This window comes from Eumetopias jubatus, unplaced genomic scaffold (assembly GCF_037043125.1).
Source record: "Eumetopias jubatus isolate StellerSeaLion01/CBP00866 unplaced genomic scaffold, mEumJub1_p1.0 scaffold_4, whole genome shotgun sequence".
Classification (NCBI taxonomy): domain Eukaryota; kingdom Metazoa; phylum Chordata; class Mammalia; order Carnivora; family Otariidae; genus Eumetopias; species Eumetopias jubatus.
In genome coordinates this window covers 87,349,360-87,370,684 of record NW_028274810.1, presented here as the reverse complement: position 1 = coordinate 87,370,684, position 21,325 = coordinate 87,349,360, and the positions used below count along the sequence as shown (strand labels likewise).

Here is a 21,325-nt window from a genome sequence, read left to right as displayed (position 1 = left end):
GAGGTGTGAAGAACACTTGGAAAAGAGAGCAGCCCTTCTTAGCCAGGGCTTGGGGAATGACCGTTTTGCGGGGGCTAGATTCTCCGTGACTGCCTTTCTCTTCTGGCCAGTGCGTGACCGCGTTCGGACCAAGATGGAGAGAGACATCCTAGCTGATGTAAACCACCCGTTTGTGGTGAAGCTGCACTATGGTGAGACCACAGACCCTACTTGAATTCCCACCCTGCCTGCCAGGCTTTGCCCTACCTGTGGGCTGCTGCCTTCCCCCGGTGTTGCCCCCACCCCCAGCAGGCCAAGGGAGCTTAGGGTAGAGGGGCAGGGCCCAGGGCCCAGCTGGCTCCACCATTGCCTTTTCCCCTCTCCCCAGCCTTCCAGACTGAGGGAAAGCTCTATCTTATTCTGGACTTCCTGCGTGGCGGGGACCTCTTCACACGGCTCTCCAAAGAGGTGAGCTGACACCCCACTGCCATAGGGCCCCGGGATGGAGCTGGAGAGACAACGAGGCGTCTCATCCCAGAGCTCTGTGAAGAACGTGACCAGTGTGGCTTGGACCTGGGACCACCCAGGCCTGCCTAGCAGACCCTGACCTAGGAACCCACCCTGGGACAGAGGGTACCCCCTGGCCAAGCCTCAGAGTTTCTCCCAGAATGGGTGAGGAGGATCAGGGCCTGCGTCTGACGCCACCCTGATTCCCAGGAGCTAAGGGGTCTTTCACCTCTCCACCTCCATTGTTCCAAGGCTGCCCCGGGCAAGGCTTTGAGGATGGGAAGAAGCGCAAATCCTCCCAGAAATCTGGGTATTTTAACATTATGTCCTATGTGTTAACCAAAAGGATTTTCTTTTTTAAGATTTTATTTATTTATTTGAGAGAGAGAGAGAGAGCAAGCATGAGTGGGAGGGACAGAGGCCGAGGGAGAGGGAGAAGCAGACTCCCCACTGAGCAGGGAGCCTGACGTGGGGCTCAGTCGCAGGACCCCGAGACCACGAGCTGAGCCGAAGGCAAGACGCCCAACTGATTGAGCCACCCAGGCGCCCCTAACCAAAAAGATTTTAACTGACGTAAAAGAATTTGAGCCAGATATAAAGATGGGACCATTAATACAAGTCAACCTTCCGAAGAGAAACAAACTTTAAAACAATTTTTTAAATGTTATTTTAATGTTTGAATAGGTAATACGTTTACATGATTGAAAAGAAAAATCTCATTGAGAAGTCTTCCTCCCACCCCAGTCCCTCTACCCCCCATAGGTAAACATTTTTATTGATTTCTTGTTTAAGCACCCCATGTTTCTTTAGTAATACAAACCATTCTCGTACACGTTCTGAATTCCAACCCCCATTTTCTTACAGAAAAAGCACTACCCTGTCTATACCGTTCTGTATCTTGCCTTGCTCAAGACAGTGTATCTTAGAGATCGATCCGTGTCAGAACATGGAGAGATTCCTTGTGCCTTTATGGCTACATAGCTCTCCATCATGCATGGGAGAGACAGTTCATTTCAGTCTTCTGCTCAACCCTCGGGCTCTTTGCAACCCTTTTGTTACTTCCAAACAATGCCACAATGAGTGACTTGTGTGTTGGTCATTTCATACTCAACCCCCTTTATAAAGAGAAGAGAGTATGGCCTGGGGGTGTCTAAGGGTCCTCCCCAGGGTGGGCCCTGAGGACCAGGAAGCTGCTGATTGCCTAGTGCCCTAGCTCCTGACGAAGAGGCGCTCCCAGCTGACGCCCTCTCCCGCCTCTTGTAGGTGATGTTCACAGAGGAGGACGTGAAGTTTTACCTGGCTGAGCTGGCTTTGGGCCTGGACCACCTGCACAGCCTGGGCATCATTTACAGAGACCTCAAGCCTGAAAAGTGAGTGAAGCCCGAGCTCCATACCAGCCTCCCTAGGGAGTGCAGAGGCAGGCCCTGGGGTCTCTCCTGACGGGTGGCTGTGACTCCCCAACAAAGTCTCCCTCTCTATGGCTGCCCCCCGAATAGGTGGGTGGAGTGGGGTGGTGGTGGCAGCAGGCCTACCTTGGGGGGCTGCCTAATCACCATTGCTGCCGTTGACAAGGCTGAGGCTCCTCCGTGCAGGTGATTGCCTACATTTTTTGCTAATCCAGTGTGATGTCTGAGATGCCATCACTAAAGGTTGTTCCTTGATATGGTCCTCTCTAGAATTTTCCTTAATAGCTAAATATCCTCAAATGGTAACTCGGGGGAGCCCAGGGGAGTAGGTGCTGGGCTGGAAAGAGATCTGGCTTTAGAGTTAGGCAGACCTGAATTCAAATCTTATCTCCACCACCTATTAGCTCTGTGACCGTGTGGAGTTACTTAACTTCCCTGAGCTTTAGTTTCCCCATTGGTTGTTTTATTTTATTTATTTATTTGACAGAGAGAGAGACACAATGAGAGAGGGAACACAAGCAAGGGGATTGGGAGAGGGAGAAGCGGGCTTCCCACTGAGCAGGGAGCCCGATGCGGGGCTCAATCCCAGGACCCTGAGATCATGACCTGAGCCGAAGGCAGACGCCTAACGACTGAGCCACCCAGGTGCCCCTAGATTCCCCATTGTTAAAATGGGGCCATTATAGTCCCTACCTCAGCCCGTTGTTTCAAGGATTAGCAAAGAAGGCAGGCAACACATCTGCATGGCAGCACCAGTCTACTCTACCTGCCTCTCATTAGATGGATCTGGGTGGATCACCTTCTCTGGGCTAGGCCCAACCCCCCACAATCCCCACGGTGTCACCAGAACCCATCTCTCCATTACAGCATCCTTCTGGATGAGGAGGGCCACATCAAACTCACTGGTGAGTAGAGCGCCCCTGTTCCCACCCATCAAGTCCCAGGGGAGGGCAGGATGGGCTCTTGATAGGCCTGGGCCGAGTGCCAGGAGATCCATTCTACCTGAGAGGCTGTGCCAGGCACTTGGAAGTCGTGAAAAGTCCAGGCCCTAGCCTTGGGATGGCCTGGGTGTGAACCCTAGCTTCTCCACTAGGTAACCTTGAGCCAGTCACCTAACCTCTCTGGGCCTTAGCCTCCTCCTGAGTGTCATGGGGGTGATTCCCTCAGGCCTGTGGGCAGGGGCGTTGGGTGTGCAGGGGGCTTGGGTGTGCAGGGGTTGGCAGCAAGGAAGGCAGGGGGGTTCCTAAAGGACACTTCACTCACGTGTCCTCTTGCCCTCCTTGCCACAGACTTTGGCCTGAGCAAGGAGGCCATTGACCATGAGAAAAAAGCCTATTCCTTCTGTGGGACGGTGGAGTACATGGCCCCCGAGGTCGTCAACCGCCAGGGCCACACCCACAGTGCCGACTGGTGGTCCTACGGGGTGTTGATGGTGAGTGCCCAGGCAGCGGTAAAGCATTCAGCCCATGCTTTGGGCCTCAGTTTTCTCCTCTGTACAGTGAGGGGGTTGATAATCTCTAAGACTTCCTCCTGTATTTTCCCAGCCAAGCTGCCTCACCCTCTACCCAGCTGCAGGTTCCTTCCTTGGGAGGATTCCAGGCTTGGCCCCACGTGGGCTGCCCCCAGCCCGGGATTGGGCCTCTCCTCAGCCTCAGCCCCTAGTACTGCTTTGGGTGTTCTGACTGGCAGAGGAAAGAGAGACAGTCACAATTCTTGATCCGGGTGGACCTGCCACAGTCCAGCAAGAGTCCTGGGAATGGAGCTGAGTGGCCTGGGTGGGACGAGGTGGGGGACATGGGAGATGGAGACCAGAGCCTCATAGACCCTTGTCCTTTGCAGTTTGAGATGCTGACGGGCTCCCTGCCCTTCCAGGGGAAGGACCGGAAAGAGACCATGACGCTGATTCTGAAGTAAGCACCAGCCCTGCCCTGATACTTTAGGGTTTCCGCCGATGCTGGCCCCAGCTTGGGGGCCAGAATAATACCCTGTTCCTGCCTCAGATTTCTCCATTAATGAGACCCTCCTCTGGATTAAGCATTATGCTTTCCCGGGCTTGGGCGGGGAATCCCTGAAGTCTTTGGGAGGTGAGTTCGTGGATGGTTTGTCTGGATTGAGCTGGAAATTCGACCTGGACAGAGTGGGGAGGGGAGACAGGGCCTCTGGGGCGGGCTCAGCCCTGATGAGACCTGGGGGCTATTTTAGGGCGAAGCTAGGCATGCCCCAGTTTCTGAGCACGGAAGCCCAGAGCCTCCTGCGGGCCCTGTTCAAGCGGAATCCTGCCAACCGGCTCGGTAAGCAGCCCCAGCTCGGGAGGGGAGCGGGGTACAGCTGCAGCCTAGGCCACAGAGCCACATCTGGGGCTGAAAGGGGCCGTTGTTGTCCTTTGTGTGGGCAGACAATGCCGCGGGCCACCCTGCTTTCTGGCTCCATGTGTGGTGTTTGGGGGGGGGGTGACCTGTGTGTAGGGGGAAGGCAGGAACTGAGTCATCCCCACTCCCCCTGGGGACAAGGACAGAGGCCCCCACACAGCTCCTTCGCCAAGGCTGCTGGCACAACAGAAAGAGCATGAGCTCAAGAATCAGGAGGCACAGGTCCCAATCCTGGCACTGTGTCAGGTCCTCACTGCCCCCACACAGTGGTCCCTCCGTAAATGTTTGTTGAATGAGGGCCATTTATGAGCTAAGTGACCCAAGGCAGTTGACTTCACCTCCCCGAGCCCTGGGTCCCCGTCTCCATGGGAGATGATGCTCTCGAACCCCGTTGACCAAATGAAGTTGCATGAACATGCCTGCTGTGTAGAAGATGTTCACTCTGTCTTGGCTCCTTGGCCCCTGGGTTCCTCTGGACCATGACCAGCTTTGTAAGGTCCAGTCCGGGTCCCTGGGGTTGAATGGAGTGAGAGTCTGCCTGGTGGCTGACAAGGACATGGGATAAGAGCAATAGAGGGGAGGCCTGGGCTGGGCTGATGGGGGCCTCTGCAGATCTCAGAACGAGACCAGTTTCTGTTCTGTGTGGCCTTGGGCAAATTGCCTGACCTCTCTGGGACTTTCTTCTTCCATCAGTACATTGGAGCTTGATCGTAAGGGTCTCCAGAAAGTAGAAAATGCTGAGTGGGCAGTAGGCCCTTGGGGTGATGGCTGGGTGGATTGGGGACAGGGGGAGCCCATTGTCCCCCATGCTCCCAGTAGACTGCTGCAGCCGCTGGTCCCAGACCATAGTGCGGTCACACAGCAGACAGGGTGGGTGTCTGGGGGCTTGGACCGTCCAGGGACAGACCCCTCATCTGGGCTCTTTCAGGCTCCGGCCCTGATGGGGCAGAGGAAATCAAGCGGCATGCCTTCTACTCTACCATTGACTGGAATGTGAGTGTGTCTGTCCACCCCAGAGCCCCCATCAGGGCTTCACCTGTGGCGGAAGGGGGCTTCTACCAACAAGGGCCCCAGATGTGGAGCAGAGGGTGACGGCATGGCCTTGGAGGCGAGGTTGGCCTCCCAGGGTGCCAGCAGTTATGCCCTGTCTGCATGGCCTGCACTCCAGGCCAATTACCTTCTCCTGCCCGAGGCTCCTGATGGGCTGTGGGGGCGCCATGGTAACTGGAGTGCCCACCCCACCTTGCAGAAGCTGTACCGTCGTGAGATCAAGCCACCCTTCAAGCCGGCCGTGGCTCAACCTGACGACACCTTCTACTTTGACACCGAGTTCACGTCCCGCACACCCAAGGGTGCGTCTGTGGTCTGGCTTATCTTGGGCGGGTACAGGAAGGAAGCAGGGAGTCGGGGGCCCCTTGGGATGTAGGGGTGGTCAGGCCCAGGGGTGTGGGCAGACTGCAGGATAGGTCTCCGACTCTTTGTCCCCATCTCATTCAGCCTGACTCTCCCACTCCAGGGCTCTACGGGCCTCTTTGTGTCTGGGTGAGGGGGTGGGGGAGTGGGTGGTTAAGGCCACAGCAGAAAAGTCAGGCCCCCTTCCCCGGGGCATCTTCCAGCCCACTGGGAAGACCGAACACATGAGGCTCACATTCACGTCAGGACTAAAGAATCCGACCCAGCAGAAACATGAGGTGGAGACAGTCTGGCAGAGCAGAGGTGGCAGCGCCCACAGGTCAGGGGCAAGTGTGGGAATCGCCTTTGGCTGCTCTGATCACTGGACCTCAGTGTACTCATCTAGAACATGGGCTCAGCCACAGACCCTCTCAGTTCCTGGGGTTACTGCGAGAAGCCAAGGAGGGGGCTTCCGGGAGGGAGTTTGATAAATCCCAATATTTTGGCCAGATATTGGGGGGTAGTGTTAATTCTGGAAGGATTCCCAGATGGATGGGTTTTAGCAGAGGGGGTGCTCTTCTCACTGGGCTTGCACATCTCTGATGACAGGGAGCTCAGCACTTGTCCAACAGTTTGTCTTATCTTGATTCACTTATCTGACCCGTATGTACCAGGTTCCTGCTGTGTGCCAGTGATCAGCCACAGGGGGCTGGCCCTGCCTTCATATGGCTCAGACTCTAGTTGGGGGAGAGACATGAAAACTGGGCAGTGTGACGAGTGCAGCTGCACAGGGGTGAGGAGCTGGAGGAGCAGCCTCAGGCAGAGTTTCTCAGAGGGGAGCGTGACAGCCGAGCCTTGAAGGACAGAAGAGCTGTGGAGTACCGGGTACAGGGAATAGCATGTGCGGGGGCTCAGGGGCTCCTTTAAGGACCTGGGGAGTCCAGTGAGGCTGAGCTGCAGAATGGGGACAGAGGGAGCTAAGATTGCAGGGACCTCAGTTGCCCAGCTGAGGAGTTGGGCTTTCTTCTGAGGGCAGAGGGGAGCACTTGAAGTGTTCGGGCAGGGGGTAGATTTGTAGTTGGGACCATCCCTCCTGGTGCTGCACAGAGGATGGGCCCGAAGGGGCCGACCTGAGGCAGGAAGCCTCCAGAGAGAGATGAAGTGTCTTGGCTTGGGCCAGACGCCCAGTATGGGGGGTCTTCTATGTTTCTTATGTGTCAGGGCTGGGCTGGTCTAAAGACACATGAACAGATGGGCTGACTGAGGCCTGGCATGAGGGGCCTACCCAAGCCACCTCCACAGCCAGCCGCTGAGGCAGGCCTGGAAGCCCCACGGTCAAGGGCGCCTTCTCAGGGTGACATCTCCCTCCCGCCCCCACAGACTCCCCAGGCATCCCCCCCAGCGCTGGCGCCCATCAGCTGTTCCGTGGCTTCAGCTTTGTGGCCACTGGCCTGATGGAGGATGACGGCAAGCCTCGGGCCACACAAGCACCACTGCACTCAGTGGTACAGGTGAGGGGGGCAGGAGACTGCTACTCCGTTGTCTTTCCTACCCGGGAGCCACCAAGGCAGAGCAGCTGAGGGCACAGGCTCTGGAGTTCAAACCCTGACTGTCACCGTGTAGTCCATTGGACCTCCCAACCTCCTTGGGCCCCAGTTTCTCTGCTTGGATGGCAACATGGATAGAAATTTCCGAGCACAGAGCCGGGGACGTTGTAAAGCCTAGATAAATAAATGTGAGGGGGTGTCCAGGGTGGTAGTGCTGTGGGGTGGCTGACAGATCCCTGACGGGGATGGGGGTGCAGAGGGCTCATGTTTCCTCACATTTGTCCCCCATGAGTGCGCTTTCCCAGCTCCGTGGGAAATTTAGAAGTGAGAGGCCTGAGTGTAGACTCTGGAGCTCATTGCCCGTGTTCAGAGCTTCTAAGGTAAAGGACTTTGAGTGAGACAAATGTCTTCCCAGGGCCTCGGTTCCCTCAGCTGTAAATGGGGATGATGATAGAATCTTTCTCCATAGGTGGTTGTGTGTGAAAGTTAAGGTGACTATGTAATTTATTATACAGCTGAGACACCTTTGTCCAGGACAAACAGTAAACCAGACTGGGTATAAGGACAACAGGCATGAACCAGGGCTGTCACAGGGCATGTGGTCACTGCTGAAAAGTGCTGAGAATAGTTCCTGCCGCACACTAAGTACCACAGAAGCATTTGCTATTGTTAATGGCTCAGAACCTTAAGACACCTCATGACATGGGCTCTGACACCCCAGAAGGGGGAGGCAACTCACCCACATTCACAGGAAGTGGCAGCGCCAGGACCCAGCTCAGGGCTCCTACGTCCCTCAGGCCTGCCCAGCTTTCTCAGAGCCACAGACCTCTTGATGTGTGTGTGGTGGCTCTGTTGCCTGCCCTTGTCACTCCCATCTGACCACAGCCTGGAGCCATTATGTGTGCCCACATAGAGTAGAAAACCGAGGCCCAGAGGGAGCAGATGTTTGCTCGAGGTTACAGGACCAAGATTCTGCCCCAGGCCTCCAGCTCCTGCCTGGTGCCACCTTCACTGAGCTAAGGCCTTGGGCACTGGGGGACGACCCCTGCATTTTAGAGCAGAGGGTCAGCCCCACCTGTTGGTCTCCTGCAGCAACTCCACGGGAAAAACCTGGTTTTTAGCGATGGCTACGTCGTGAAGGAGACGATTGGTGTGGGCTCCTACTCCGTGTGCAAGCGCTGTGTCCATAAGGCCACCAATATGGAGTATGCTGTCAAGGTGGGCCTCTTGACCATGTCTCAGCCAAGGCTGTGTAGCCCTGGCCCTTTGGCAGAGGAGGGTGGGTGCCTTAGGCTCTGTGGGTGGGTGAAAGGAATGCGGCTGGAGACCCCCCCCAAGCCCTGCAGTGTGGGCTCCGTGGCAGGGAGGGACTCTGGAGAATGTCCCCCGATATCGACCATGTACCCCCTTTCCTTAGGTCATCGACAAGAGCAAGCGGGATCCCTCAGAAGAGATTGAGATTCTTCTGCGGTATGGGCAGCACCCCAACATCATCACTCTGAAAGATGTGAGTGGGAGGGTCCTTGAGACCAGGATGGGGCCTGGGGCACTCAACTCTGGGATTTGTCTCAGGACTGCCATTCCTTTGACTTCTGATTTTCCTCTGCTCATGGGAGGGAAGGATCTTTGTGCCTCCAGTCTGGCTGGCGCCCCAAGGCTCTCCACTTCAGACTCGGGCCTTCTCTGACTACTTTCCTGCCCCTTTTGGGGACCAAGGCCAATATCCTCCTGTCTAGGGAGGACAGAGGCCCAGAGAAGTGAAGGCCCCACGAGGGCCACTGAAGCACGGAGCAGAACACATATCCGAGGCTCATGTCCTTCTTTCCTGGCCTGGTGAACGGGTAACCGAGGGGCCCAGGCCTGGCATGGAGGGGAGCGCCCTGACTGTGAGATCTCTGACAGGTGTACGATGATGGCAAACACGTGTACCTGGTGACAGAGCTGATGAGGGGTGGGGAGCTGCTAGACAAGATCTTGCGGCAGAAATTCTTCTCAGAGCGGGAGGCCAGCTTTGTCCTGCACACCATCAGCAAAACCGTGGAGTACCTGCACTCCCAGGGGGTAAGTCTGGGGTAGGGGGCACCCAGTGGGGATGGCCAGCTACTGAGGGTCTTACCATCAGCAGAGTGCGTGAGCCAGGACTGGCCCAGGCGGGAGCTGTCTTCAGGCAGCCAGCCAGAGGGGAGATGATGGGTGGTGGGTGGGTAAGGAGAGGGATGGAAGGAAGCGAAGGAGGGAGACATGAGGCCAGATGGTGAAAAGGAATGTTTACACAGTGCTTGCTGTGTGCCAGGCACCATGCTAAGTTCTTTCCTTACGTCATCTCAACTGATTTTCACAACAGACCTATGAGGTAGGTACTGTTATTGGCCCCACTTTACAGGTAAGAAGACCAAGGCTCAGAGATGTGAGGTGACTTGCCCAAGGTCACACAGCCAGAGAAGAATAGAGCCAGAATGTCTGACTGAGGAACGTGGTTGAGGGGCTGCAGATCGAGTGTGGGTCTGTGAGTTAGGAAGCTTGCAGGGGCTGCAGATCAGGTGTGGGTCTCTGAGTTAGGAAGCTGCAGGGGCTGCAGATCGGGGGTGGGTCTCTGAGTTAGGAAGCTGCAGGGGCTGCAGGGAGTTGAATCTGGTTGTGGGTTTGGCTGCTAGGACAGAGGAAGTGGATGCAGGAGGAAATGCTGCTGGAAAGACAGCAGGTGCTAGAGAAGAGGTGCTTGTCCAAACCATACGACTTGGCCTTTATCATTGCATGGGATGGAGGTGGAAAATTTCCTGTGGTGTGTATAGAAGCTGAAAATAGAGTTAGCATGAGTTTCTCTCTGGACGAGACGATGTTTTCGGGTGCTCGCAGTCAGACAACGTGGGGGTTAAGAATGCAGGTTCTGGAATCCAATGATTGGCCATGTCCAAGTCCTGTGTGTACTGCTGGGAAGGCCTCTCGCCTCTGAGCCGTTTCCTCATCTGCAAACTCAGGATAGCAGGAGCTGACACATTGCTGCCCTTGGAAGGCTCCACGGGCCATGGCAGCCCCGTGGAAAATGCTGCATAGGGAGGAATAGGGCCAGATCATTGCTGTGCCTTTTTTTTTTTTAATTAACTTTCTATTGTCAAAATTTTTAAATCTATACAAAACTATGAGAAGAGTATGATGAACCTCCAGATACCCATCACCCAGATTCAAGAATTGTTGAGATTTTTATCTCCCTTCTACCCTCTCTCCTTCCGTCTCTTTCTTTTTTTGTTGTTGCTAGGGTATTTCTCCCAACCTTTTATTGAGGAAAACATTCAAATCTATAGAAAAGTTAAAAGAATCTTATGAAAACCATTGCTCTTCTAGATTCACCAAATCTTAACAGTCTGCCACATTTTCTTTATCTCTGTTTGTCTTTGTCTCTACCTCTATATCCTTATCTCTGCACATAAACATATATTTTTACAGGTGCATTTGAAAGGAAGTTACAGACATTATGACACTTGACCCATAAATACCTATAATTAAAGTTTTTTTTTAAAGATTTTATTTATTTATTTGACAGAGAGAGACACAGCGAGAGAGGGAACACAAGCAGGGGGAGTGGGAGAGGGAGAAGCAGGCTTCCCGCTGAGCAGGGAGCCCGATGCGGGGCTCGATCCCAGGACCCCGGGATCAGGACCTGAGCCGAAGGCAGACGCTTAACGACTGAGCCACCCAGGCGCCCCTATAATTAAAGTATTTTAAAGCATATCTCAGACCTCACACAATCTTAGTTGTATATCTGTAACCCTAAAAAAGACATTGTCTTTCATAACAACTCTCAAAATTAACAATTACTTGTGTTCACGTAGTACCTAGTCAATAGATACATTTCCCTGTTGTCCTTTCAAAAAATCTTTTTGCCATTAGTATATTGGAATCACAATCTCTGTAAGATTTACACCTTTCCTTCACTTGTTAAATCCCTTAAGTCTCTTTTCAAAAACGGAGATAAAATTTGCATACGGTAGAGCTTAAGTGTATAACCTGAAGAGTTTTGTTAAATGTATACATCCACATAACCTCCATAGTAAAACCTCCCTTTTTTATGCCGCTGACTAGTTGAAGAGATCAGTTCTGTGGAATGTCCCACATTCTGAATGTGTCTGTTTGCTTCCTTATGGCATCATTTTTTAAAAAGTATTACCTTTTGTTTTTAAGATTTTATTTATTTTTGAGAGAGAGAGAGAGAGAGAGAGCATGAGCGGGGGGAGGGGCAGAGGGAGAAGCAGACCCTACTGAGCAGGGAGCCCAACTGGGGACTCGATCCCAGGACCCTGGGATCATGACCTGGGCCGAAGGCAGACGCTTAACCGACTGAACCACCCAGGTGCCCTATGGCATCATTTTAATTGTTTCTCTATTGCCTGTGTTTCTAAAATCTTCATTATATTCTGCTTCAACTTCTTTTCAGAAGCAAGGAGTTAGAAAACACTTCATGGGAGGTGTGGTGTACTTCATACGGCGTCACATCCCCAAGCACAGCATCACTTTGCCCCCATTAGTCATTGGTCCCCTCAGGTGGTAACAGTCTAGGGATGGGTGAATGGGTGGCAGGCAGTGGGTGAGCCCGACAGTGTACTGTAAAGACTGTCACCAACCTCTCATGCAATGGTTTCATCCTTTCAGGATCTTTGCCTGCATCAATCATTTCATTAGGGTTTGCAAAAATGGCAGTGTCTCATTCTGTCTAATTTATGAGGGGGATTCTTTTGTAAAAAAGAATCAGAGTGGGATGCCTGGGTGGCTCAGTCATTAAGTGTCTGCCTTCGGCTCAGGTCATGATCCCAGGGTCCTGGGATCGAGCCCCGCATCGGGCTCCTTGCTTGGCAGAGAGCCTGCTTCTCCCTCTCCCTCTGCCTGCTGCTCCCCCTGCTTGTGCTCTCTCTCTCTATCTGACAAAAAATAAATAAATAAAATCTTAAAAAAGAAAAAAAATCAGAACTTCAGTTTGGTTACCACATGTACCGTTTTAATGGTCATGTTCGAAGTGGTTTTGGCTTTTGAAATGGCCAGTGCAAATAGACTAATATTTAAATATGTCAGGTCAGGTAGTAAATGTTTCCTTTTCCTGTTTTGTTCTCAAGTGAGTCCTAGTTAGAGTTACCCCCAAGAAGGTTTAGAAGACAGAGCCAAAGCAGTGAGTTTCCAATGGGTCAAGCTCAAAGCAAGGAAGGGCTTTGTAGAGTGAGAGCTGCCTCCTCTATATGTCCCCCCTAGGGACATATAAACTCCCAAGTACAGACAACCACGTGGGGGGGAGTGTTATGGGAGAAAGCGGTCTCTTTCCCAATGTTGCGAGTCTGTGGGTCTCTGAAGTTTCTGGCCCTTCCCAAATACCAAGGGAGATGATGAGGAAATGGGAAACTCTCATTGAGGTATTTGGAGGGAGATTCTTTGAGCTGATTATGAATTGGCAGTATCTCTGGTTTAGAAGCTGAGACTCTCCTAAGAGGGATGGGAAGGGGATGACCAGCAAGAGGGTCCACTGGGACTTTCTATTTGTTTTAATGTTATCTTTTTACTGAAGTATGACATAAACACGAATCCTAACGTACAAGTCAGTAAATTTTCAGAAAGTGAATACACCCACGTAACCAGCACCCAGATCAAGAATCAAAGATTTTGGGGCGCCTGGGTGGCTCAGTCGTTAGGCGTCTGCCTTTGGCTCAGGTCATGATCCCAGGGTGTGGGATGGAGCCCCGCGTCGGGCTCCCTGCTCAGCAGGAAGCCACCTTCTGCCTCCCCCACTCCCCCTGCTTGTGTTCCCTCTCTCGCTGTGTCTCTGTCAAACGAATAAATAAAATCTTAAAAAAAAAAAAAATCAAGGCTTTTCCAGTTTCCCCAAATTCTGTCATGTCCCTACCAGTCCCTGCCCCCTTCCCAAGGATGACCATTCTAAGCTAACTGCTAACAGCTTCGATTGGTTTTGCTCATCTTTGAATTTTACAAACACCTTCTCTGTTGCCTCTGGCTCTGTGAATCCTCCATGTCATAGTGCGGCTGTCGCTCCCTCATCCTCATTGCAGTGTAACTTCTGCTGTATGAACAGACAATGCTTCTGTGGTCCCTTCTGCTGTTAAGGGACTTTGGGTTGTTACCAGTTTTCGACGATGACAAGTAAATAATGCTGCCGTGACATTCTAGCGCTTGTCTTTTGGTGACCACCCCTGGGTATTGTGATGCTGTGTGCACACCTAGCAGTGGACCCTTCGGGTTGCAGTGTGTGTGTGTGTGTGTGTGTGTGTGTGTGTGTGTGTGTGTATTGTGATGCTGTGTGCACACCTAGCAGTGGACCCTTCGGGTTGCAGTGTGTGTGTGTGTGTGTGTGTGTGTGTGTGTGTGTGTGTGTGTGTGTCTGGTCCCAGGCGCCTAAATACACTCCTCCAGTGATTGGGAGGACAACAGAGGTGTGGCTGCTAATGGTAGCTGGCGCTATACAGCAGTTCCCACAGGCCAGACAGATTTCTAAGCACTTTACATATCAACTCACCTAATGGTTCCAACAGACAGTGGAAGTCGTTATGCCCATTGTAGAGGTGAGGGAGCTGAGGCTCTGGGGGTAAGTAAAAGTCTCCTCGCTAATCTGCCTTCCCAGTCCTCTAGTTTGCCCATCTTTGTTGTCTTCTAATCTTTAAGTGCTTCTTTTTTTAAAGATTTTATTTATTTGGGGCGCCTGGGTGGCTTAGTTGGTTAATCGCCTGCCTTCGGCTCAGGTCATGATCCCAGGGTCCTGGGGTCGAGCCCTACATCGGGCTCCTTGCTCATCGGAGAGTCCATTTCTCCCTCTCCCTCTGCTCCTCCCGCCTGCTCATGCTCTCTCACTCTCTCTCTCCCTCAAATAAATAAAATCTAAAAAAAAAAAAAGATTTTATTTATTTGACGGAGAGAGAGCGCGCACGAGTACATGAGCAGGGGGAGCAGCAGAGGGAGAGGGAGAAGCAGGCTCCCCACCAAGCAGGGAGCCCAATGCGGGGTTTGACCCCAGGACCCTGGGATCATGACGTGAGCCAAAGGCAGCTACCCAAACGACCACGCCAGCCAGGCGCCCCTTTGAGTGCTTCTTAACAAGCGCGCTCTGTAGCTTAAGATCCAGCACGGCGGTGGGGTCAGCCCGGGTAGTGCTGGAGTCACTGTGACCACAGCTGCCATTTCCCAAGCCCGGGGCTAAATGGTCCTGGTACATAACTCATATACTCATCTGTTCCTTCTGGCCTCAACACTGTCACCAGTCCCATTTCCCAGGTGAGAAAACCGAGGGCTAGAGAGGGGAAGTGACACGCCCAAGATCACACAAGCTGCTAAAGTCAGGATTCACACTCTGGCCCGACCGAAATCACAGCTCTGCCAGAGGCCGCAGCCTACCACTCACTGGCTGCATTTGACCTGCGTGCATATTTTGTTTGGCCTGCAGGCTGTGGGGTGGTTTCTTTGCTTTGGGTTTGGTTGAGTTGGGTAATTAGGCTCCTTTTGAAACCTGGGCCTGAGTTGCTGTGCGGGGACTGTCCGCTGGAGTAGGGTAGGTCGCAGCTGCCCCTTAGACTGGTTGGCCTGGCTCCCTCTCCGCCTGGTGTCCCTCCTCGCTTGCCCCGCCTGTTGTGGTCTTTAGTGCAGGGGGATGGGAGCCTCCCCCCCCACACACAGAACCAGGGTTGGGGGGGGGCAGGTATTAGAATCACCGGGGCGGAGAGGGTGCTTCCTGCTGTAGTGAGCCACAGTACCTGGAGGAGTTTGTCATTTCTCTGGGTTGTGTGAGGGCAGGATCAAGATCGAAAACTTCCATATCCCAAAAGTGTCATCTGTGTCACACCAAACTGCAGACTGTGGAATTAAGGTCAGAGCTGGGTTCAAGCCCCACCTCTGCTTCTTATTTACATGAACAAGTCCATTCTCTTCTCATAGCCCTGGTTTCCTTCTCTGGAGAATAGAGCCGGCAGTCCCTGCCCTGCCCACTGACCTAGGTGTCACGGCAGCCCCCATGAGACCATGGAGAGTACTTTGGAAACCAGGAAGATCACTCATACACTCAGCCAGGCTGAGCATCCCTGACCTCTGGAAAGCTTGGCTGGGCCCACATTCTTGGGGTCTGGCCTTGTCTTTGGGGCCATATGATTGTATTAGGAAAGACAGAGCCCTAGGAGCTGGTCAGGCACAGCCCAGGAAGGGGCTTCCAAGAGTATGGATACAATTCGCAGGTGTCACCCAGACCACCCTGCCGATGTAGCCCTCATTGGGCACTGTTCCCTCTGTGGAGGTGGACTGTCAGGGCCATGTCTACCCTCCAACCTACCTGCCCCACCGGTGGCACCTGCTAGAGGGCTTGGGGCTCAACTGGGGCTATGAAAGGATCATCTCATAAAGCCAGCTAACCTGTGAGAGTCAACTAGCCTCACCTGTAAGATCTCTGTGTGTTTCAGAGGTGGATTTGTTCATTCATTGCACAGAGTTCACTTAGCATTTGCTCTGTGCTGGGGTGCTGGAGGCGAGCAGCCATTTCACAGACAGATATGGTTATGGTCGAAGGAGCCTCCATTGGCCTGAGCTCAGGACACTTGAGGGGTTGTGGTGCACAGTGAGGCTGGAATGGGTAACTGAGCCTCCCACAACCAGGATGGGGACTTTGGGCTTTATCTTGCAGGTAGTAGGGATCCATGGAAGGTTTTTGACAACACCCTATTAGCTTATGGGAGGAAGAGCAAGAGGGTGAGACGGAGTTTAGTCTGGGATGCGTTGGGTTCGAGGGTCTGTGGAACATTCAGTGGTTGATCTCTGGCAAGCAGCTATATGATTCTGGACTCAGGAAAGTTCTGGGCTAGGGTTGGCAATCTGAGAGTTGTTGATAATGAGGTCATGGAGGATTGGCTCTACATAGAACCCTACAGAGGGACGGGGGGAGGATGGAAAGTGGAGTGGTTCAGCCCTCAGATTATAGAGGAGCCGAGGGGGGCCAGAGAAGTCATTTGCTTCAGGCTTCAGTAGTGAGTGTCATTCAGGCATTGGACAGATGCTCCTTGAATACCTGCTCTGTGCGAGGAACTATTTTAACTGTTGAGATACAGCAGTGAACAAAACACTCATGGAACTTACATTCCAGTGGGTGGATTCAGAAAAACAATTAAGTAAATATTATGTCAAATGGAGGTAAATGCTATGGATAAAAATAAAGCAGGGTGAGGAGCCTGAGGAGTACTGGTTGGTATTTGCTATTTTATATGGAGTGGTCTAGGGAAGTCCTCACTGATAAGGTAACATTTGAGCTGAGACCTGAAAGAAACAAGAGAATGAGCCAGGCAGATGCTTGAGGGAAGAATGTTCCTAAAAGTGGGACCAGTGAGTGCAAAGGCCCTGAGGCAGGAGTGTGCTTGGCATGTTGAAGGAAAGTGCAAAGAGGCTGGTGTGGTTGAAGCTGATTGAGCAAGGAGGAGGGTGCTAGAGGACAACAGAGTACAAGAGATGTGGGTGAGGGGCAGGGGAAAGATCAGGTGGGGCCATGTAGGCCTTTGGAAGGACTCTGCCTCTTAAAAGGGGAAACCTTGGAGGGGTTCCAGCCAGGATGACATGATCTAACTTAATTTAACAGGATCCCTCTGGCTGCTGTGTGTATGTATGTATATATTTTTAAAAAAGATTATTTGAAAGAGAGAGAGAGCGTGCACACAAGCAAGAGGAGCTGCAGAGGGAGAGGGAGAAGTAGGCTCCCCTCCAAGCAGGGAGCCGGACACAGGGTTCGATCCCAGGACCCCGGGATCATGACCTGAGCTGAAGGCAGATGCTTAACGACTGAGCCACCCAGGCACCCTGGCTGCTGTATTTAGGACTGTAGGAGGCAGGGCGGAAGCAGGGAGACCAGTTAGGAGGTGGTTGCTGTAATACAGGTGAGGGATGATCGCGTCCCTGGTTGGAATCAGTGCTGCCAGTAGAGGGGTTGAAAAGTGGTTGGGCTCTGGATATATTTCAGTGGTAGAGACGGCAGAGCTTACTGATGCCTTGATTGAGGAATATAAGAAAAAAAGAGGAATTGAGGAGGACTCAGGATTTTGACCCAAGCAATGGGAAGCATCGGTGGAGTTGTCTTTAGGAAAAACTGTGATGAGCAGATTTGAGGGGAGAAATAAGTAGAGTTTGGTGTGGACAGGTGAAATTAGGGCTGCCTCGCAGACATCCACACGAAATTCAAGTCGGCAGGAGCAGCAGCACTAAGGGCCCCATTTCAGCCCCTTCCCTTCCTTTCAGATTCTGGGTCCTTCTGTCCCTCTCTGGGCCCGTCTTCCTAACTGTCTCATCCCTGGCAATTGACCTGGGCCACTAGCAGCCTGCCCACATTGAGAACTGACCGGACCCCCTGCCCCTAGGTTGTTCATAGGGACCTCAAGCCCAGCAACATCCTGTACGTGGACGAGTCTGGGAACCCCGAGTGCCTGCGAATCTGCGACTTTGGCTTTGCCAAGCAGCTGCGGGCTGAGAATGGGCTCCTCATGACACCTTGCTACACTGCCAACTTTGTGGCCCCCGAGGTGAGTGCTCTGGCCTCCTCACCTGCGAGAGTAAGGGAGCCTGGCATAGGAGGCCTTGTGCCCTTTTACAGAGGCCCCAGGTGGTCCAGGATTCCAGTCTGTATGGTCTTGGCTTCGGTACCAAGGGAGGATCCAGCCATGGTTGGGATCCTTGTCCTGCCCTTTGGGGAGCAGCACGCAAGCATATGGGGCCACTTGCCGCTGCCCCTCAGACTAACCACCCTCCCCTGCCTTCCTTCCTGCCAGGTGCTGAAACGCCAGGGCTACGATGAAGGCTGCGACATCTGGAGCCTGGGCATTCTCCTGTACACCATGCTGGCGGGGTGAGCGGCCCCTCCTCCCCGGTCCCTCCCTCCAGCCCTAGTGCACAGGCGGGGCCGGTGCTTGGCCAAGGCGAGAGACTCAGCCCTGCTTTGGGGAGCCCCACATGGAAGGGCAAGACACTGCCCTGGGGAGGACTCAGTCTGAAGGGAGAAACACAGCTCCCGACCCCCACCCCTAACCCCAGGATGGAGGCCAGAGGCTATACCCCAACTGGGTGGACTTTTCTCCAGATACACTCCATTTGCCAATGGACCCAGTGACACACCGGAGGAAATCCTGACCCGGATCGGCAGTGGGAAGTTCACCCTGAGTGGGGGAAATTGGAACACAGTTTCAGAGACAGCCAAGGTGAGTCTGTGAGGCCCAGCTCATTTGGGGTGGGGAGGCAGGGTCCCATCCCAGGGCTCTTTAGCAGTTCATGAAGAGGTAACCTGCAACCTCCTTTCTGCAAGTGGAATGTTCCACAAATCGCTGTTGCTATATTTCTCCAAGCGGAAGGTTCCCAGGCAGACTGCTGTCCTACCTTGTTTGGACAACTTGGTGATCATTCACAGCCCTTCCCATGTTCTGAGCTCTGCAGGGGGACAGAAGGCTGCATAATCACAGCCCTTGCCTTGAGGGAAATGGGTGTGGGGAGAGATAGAGGCTTGCATACAAGGAACAGAGATGCCAGGCAGCAGAGAAAGGCAAGTCCTCCTCCAGGGGTGCAGGCACTGGAGGCATGGAGTAGAGCTACTGATCACGTCAAGCAGAGAGGCCTTCTCAGGAGAGGGAACATTTGAGCTCTCAGTATTAGCAAGCTTCCAGTTATGGGAGCCTCTGTGCCAGACAACAGGTCGAGCCCTTAATAAATAGTACCTCATATCAGCCTTACGAGGCAGATATTGTTGTTCTCCCTCTTTCTCAGAGGGGAAACTGAGGCTCGGAGTGTTGAAGTAATTTGCCCAGGATACTCACTTGATCAGCAGAAGAGTCAAGTTTTGAACTTGAGTCTGCCTGATCTCAATCTTAGGTTCTCCCCACCTTCCTGCCTGGCTTCTAGAAGGTGAACGAGAAAGGAAAGGACATTCCAGGAAGAAGTCCCAAAGAAGGGCATGTGCTTGGGGAGGCCTTGGAGCAATGTGGAGAATGGATTACAGGGGCGACTGGGAGGGTTCAGGAGGGAGACAGCGGGAGACGGCCGCTTGCCCATTTCTCATCAGTGGGTGCAGCTTTGTGCTCCACTGCCAACTCCACCAACCGTCTTGTCTGCCACGCTCCCAGGACCTGGTGTCCAAGATGCTGCATGTGGACCCCCACCAGCGCCTCACAGCCAAGCAGGTCCTGCAGCACCCATGGATCACCCAGAAGGACAAGCTCCCTCAGAGCCAGCTGTCCCACCAGGACCTGCAGCTTGTGAAGGTACGGCCACTCCCGGCTGCTGGGGTTCTGGTGGCCCAGGCCAGGGTTCCAAGGGCAAGAACTTGGGCGGCATAGCCTGCAGATGCCGTATCTGTCTGTCCTCAGGGAGCTCCTGTCTAATATGCAAGGGTGTCCATGGTCCTCTGGGGGACTGAGGCTCTGACCTGTGAAGCCTCCAGTCTGATGGAGGAGGCGGGACTACTGACCATGAAGGACCGCCGAGGCTGGATTAACAGGGGGCCGGGCGGGTGTGGAACACTGAGAGCGGCAGGGGTGCGCATGTCCCCGCTCCCGCCTGCACCGCCTGCCGTTGTGGTCTGACCTCCCCTCTTCTCTCCCAGGGGGCCATGGCAGCCACCTACTCTGCACTCAACAGCTCCAAGCCCACCCCTCAGCTGAAGCCCATCGAGTCATCGATCCTGGCCCAGCGGCGGGTGAGGAAGCTGCCGTCCACCACCCTATGAGAAGCCAGAGCGTCCAGGCCACAGGGCGGTGCTGGCTTGATAGAGGCAGCATACTTCCCAGAGGGAGCAGGCCTGAGTCACGGGGCCAGCGGGAGCAGAGCCCCGAGGGGCCCAGGAAGCAGCCAGCCCAGATCACCCCCACTGAGGGTGTGAGAAGTGCCTTCTCCTTCCCCAGGATGGACTCTTCTCGGCTCATGCTCTGCTGGTTGAAATCAATTCACTGTACAAACTCATCTTTTTTTAAGGAAAAAAAATGGCAAAAACCGCCATGGATTTTTTTACAAGATCCATTTGCCTTTCTGGGAGCAGAAATAGCCACTGCAGCCCCAGGAGGGGCACTGAGTCACACCAAGGCTCTCTGCGGCTGAGAATCCTTTGAGCTTTGGTATCCTACCCCGGGGCACCCCACGACGGGCCATCTGTAGCCATCTGCACATACCTCCAAGGCAGTCCGGCACCACCTTCCAGAGCCCTCGGCTGTTTAGCAGAACTTGCTCTATTCGCAGTCAGCTCCTTTTCCGTTCTGTTCTGCTGGAGGGTGGCGGGGTTGGTCTAAACCTCTTCCTGCTGGAAGAGAGGACCAGGACCCCGTGGCCCCCAGCTCAGGCACCAGCATCTACACCGGCTCCGCCAGTGGGTTCCCTGCAGGGAGATTGGGCAGCCCCAGGAGGAGGATCCCGGAAGCACTTTTGGGCTGACTTGTGTTGGAGTCTGCTCCAGGACAGAGTTCACAAGAGGCCTGTGGGGCGGGCCAAGAGAGGCAGGGGCTCTTTTTCATTTCTTCCTCAGCTGGTTACTCAGGGTTCATCTGTCCATGGCCTTTCTAATAAATTTGCAGTTGAGTTGAAGCACGCTCGCCTCCGCTTTTCATCCCTGAATTTCCCCTCTCTGCTACTGGGTGTTGAGGACTTTGGCAGCAACAAGAAATGGACTAGGGCCAATGAGCCCAGCTGCCTGGAGCTCAGGTCATTTGGGGAGCATGTGGGAGTCCCACCGGCCCTTCCTGCACATTCCTGCCAGAGGATTCCATTATGGTATTAATAAGAGTCATGGTATTATTAGCCACCAATGACCAAGTGCCAGGCACTGTGCCTAGGCCTTACATGTATATCTCATTTAATGCTAGTCTATTATCAACTCTGTTTATAGATGGGGAAACAGGACATTTTGTCCACACTAAGTATTTTCTGAGCACCCACCTTGGCCCTACTCCAGATACTGGGGAAGCAAGTAGAAAACAAGGTCACTGTTTTCATGGGTCTTTCCTCCTAACAGGGGAAATGGACAATTAACAAACTGAGGTCAGCTATGGATAAGACATATGCAGAATTAAATTGGGATGGGAGATGGCATGATCAGGAAGGCCTCTTTGGGGAGGTGACCCAGAAGCTGAGATTGAATGAA

At 53.4% G+C, this 21,325-nt stretch overlaps 1 protein-coding gene across 4 annotated transcripts in view; it reads left to right on the top strand.

Moving 5' to 3' along the window:
- RPS6KA1 (ribosomal protein S6 kinase A1) overlaps positions 1–20,769 on the top strand; it is a 37,727-nt gene extending 16,958 nt beyond the window's left edge. For all 4 annotated transcript variants that reach the window (XM_028113565.2, XM_028113566.2, XM_028113567.2 and 1 more), the window contains 18 exons: positions 111–191; positions 368–447; positions 1,750–1,856; positions 2,760–2,797; positions 3,182–3,324; positions 3,732–3,802; positions 4,095–4,183; positions 5,190–5,254; positions 5,511–5,613; positions 7,034–7,164; positions 8,293–8,418; positions 8,618–8,707; positions 9,103–9,261; positions 17,571–17,732; positions 17,979–18,055; positions 18,287–18,404; positions 19,320–19,457; positions 19,799–20,769. In XM_028113565.2, the coding sequence (XP_027969366.1) occupies positions 111–191; positions 368–447; positions 1,750–1,856; positions 2,760–2,797; positions 3,182–3,324; positions 3,732–3,802; positions 4,095–4,183; positions 5,190–5,254; positions 5,511–5,613; positions 7,034–7,164; positions 8,293–8,418; positions 8,618–8,707; positions 9,103–9,261; positions 17,571–17,732; positions 17,979–18,055; positions 18,287–18,404; positions 19,320–19,457; positions 19,799–19,921 (1,901 nt within the window). In that variant the 3' untranslated portion in view covers positions 19,922–20,769. The remainder of the gene's footprint in view (positions 1–110; positions 192–367; positions 448–1,749; positions 1,857–2,759; positions 2,798–3,181; positions 3,325–3,731; positions 3,803–4,094; positions 4,184–5,189; positions 5,255–5,510; positions 5,614–7,033; positions 7,165–8,292; positions 8,419–8,617; positions 8,708–9,102; positions 9,262–17,570; positions 17,733–17,978; positions 18,056–18,286; positions 18,405–19,319; positions 19,458–19,798) is intronic.
- The last annotated feature ends 556 nt before the right edge of the window (positions 20,770–21,325 follow it).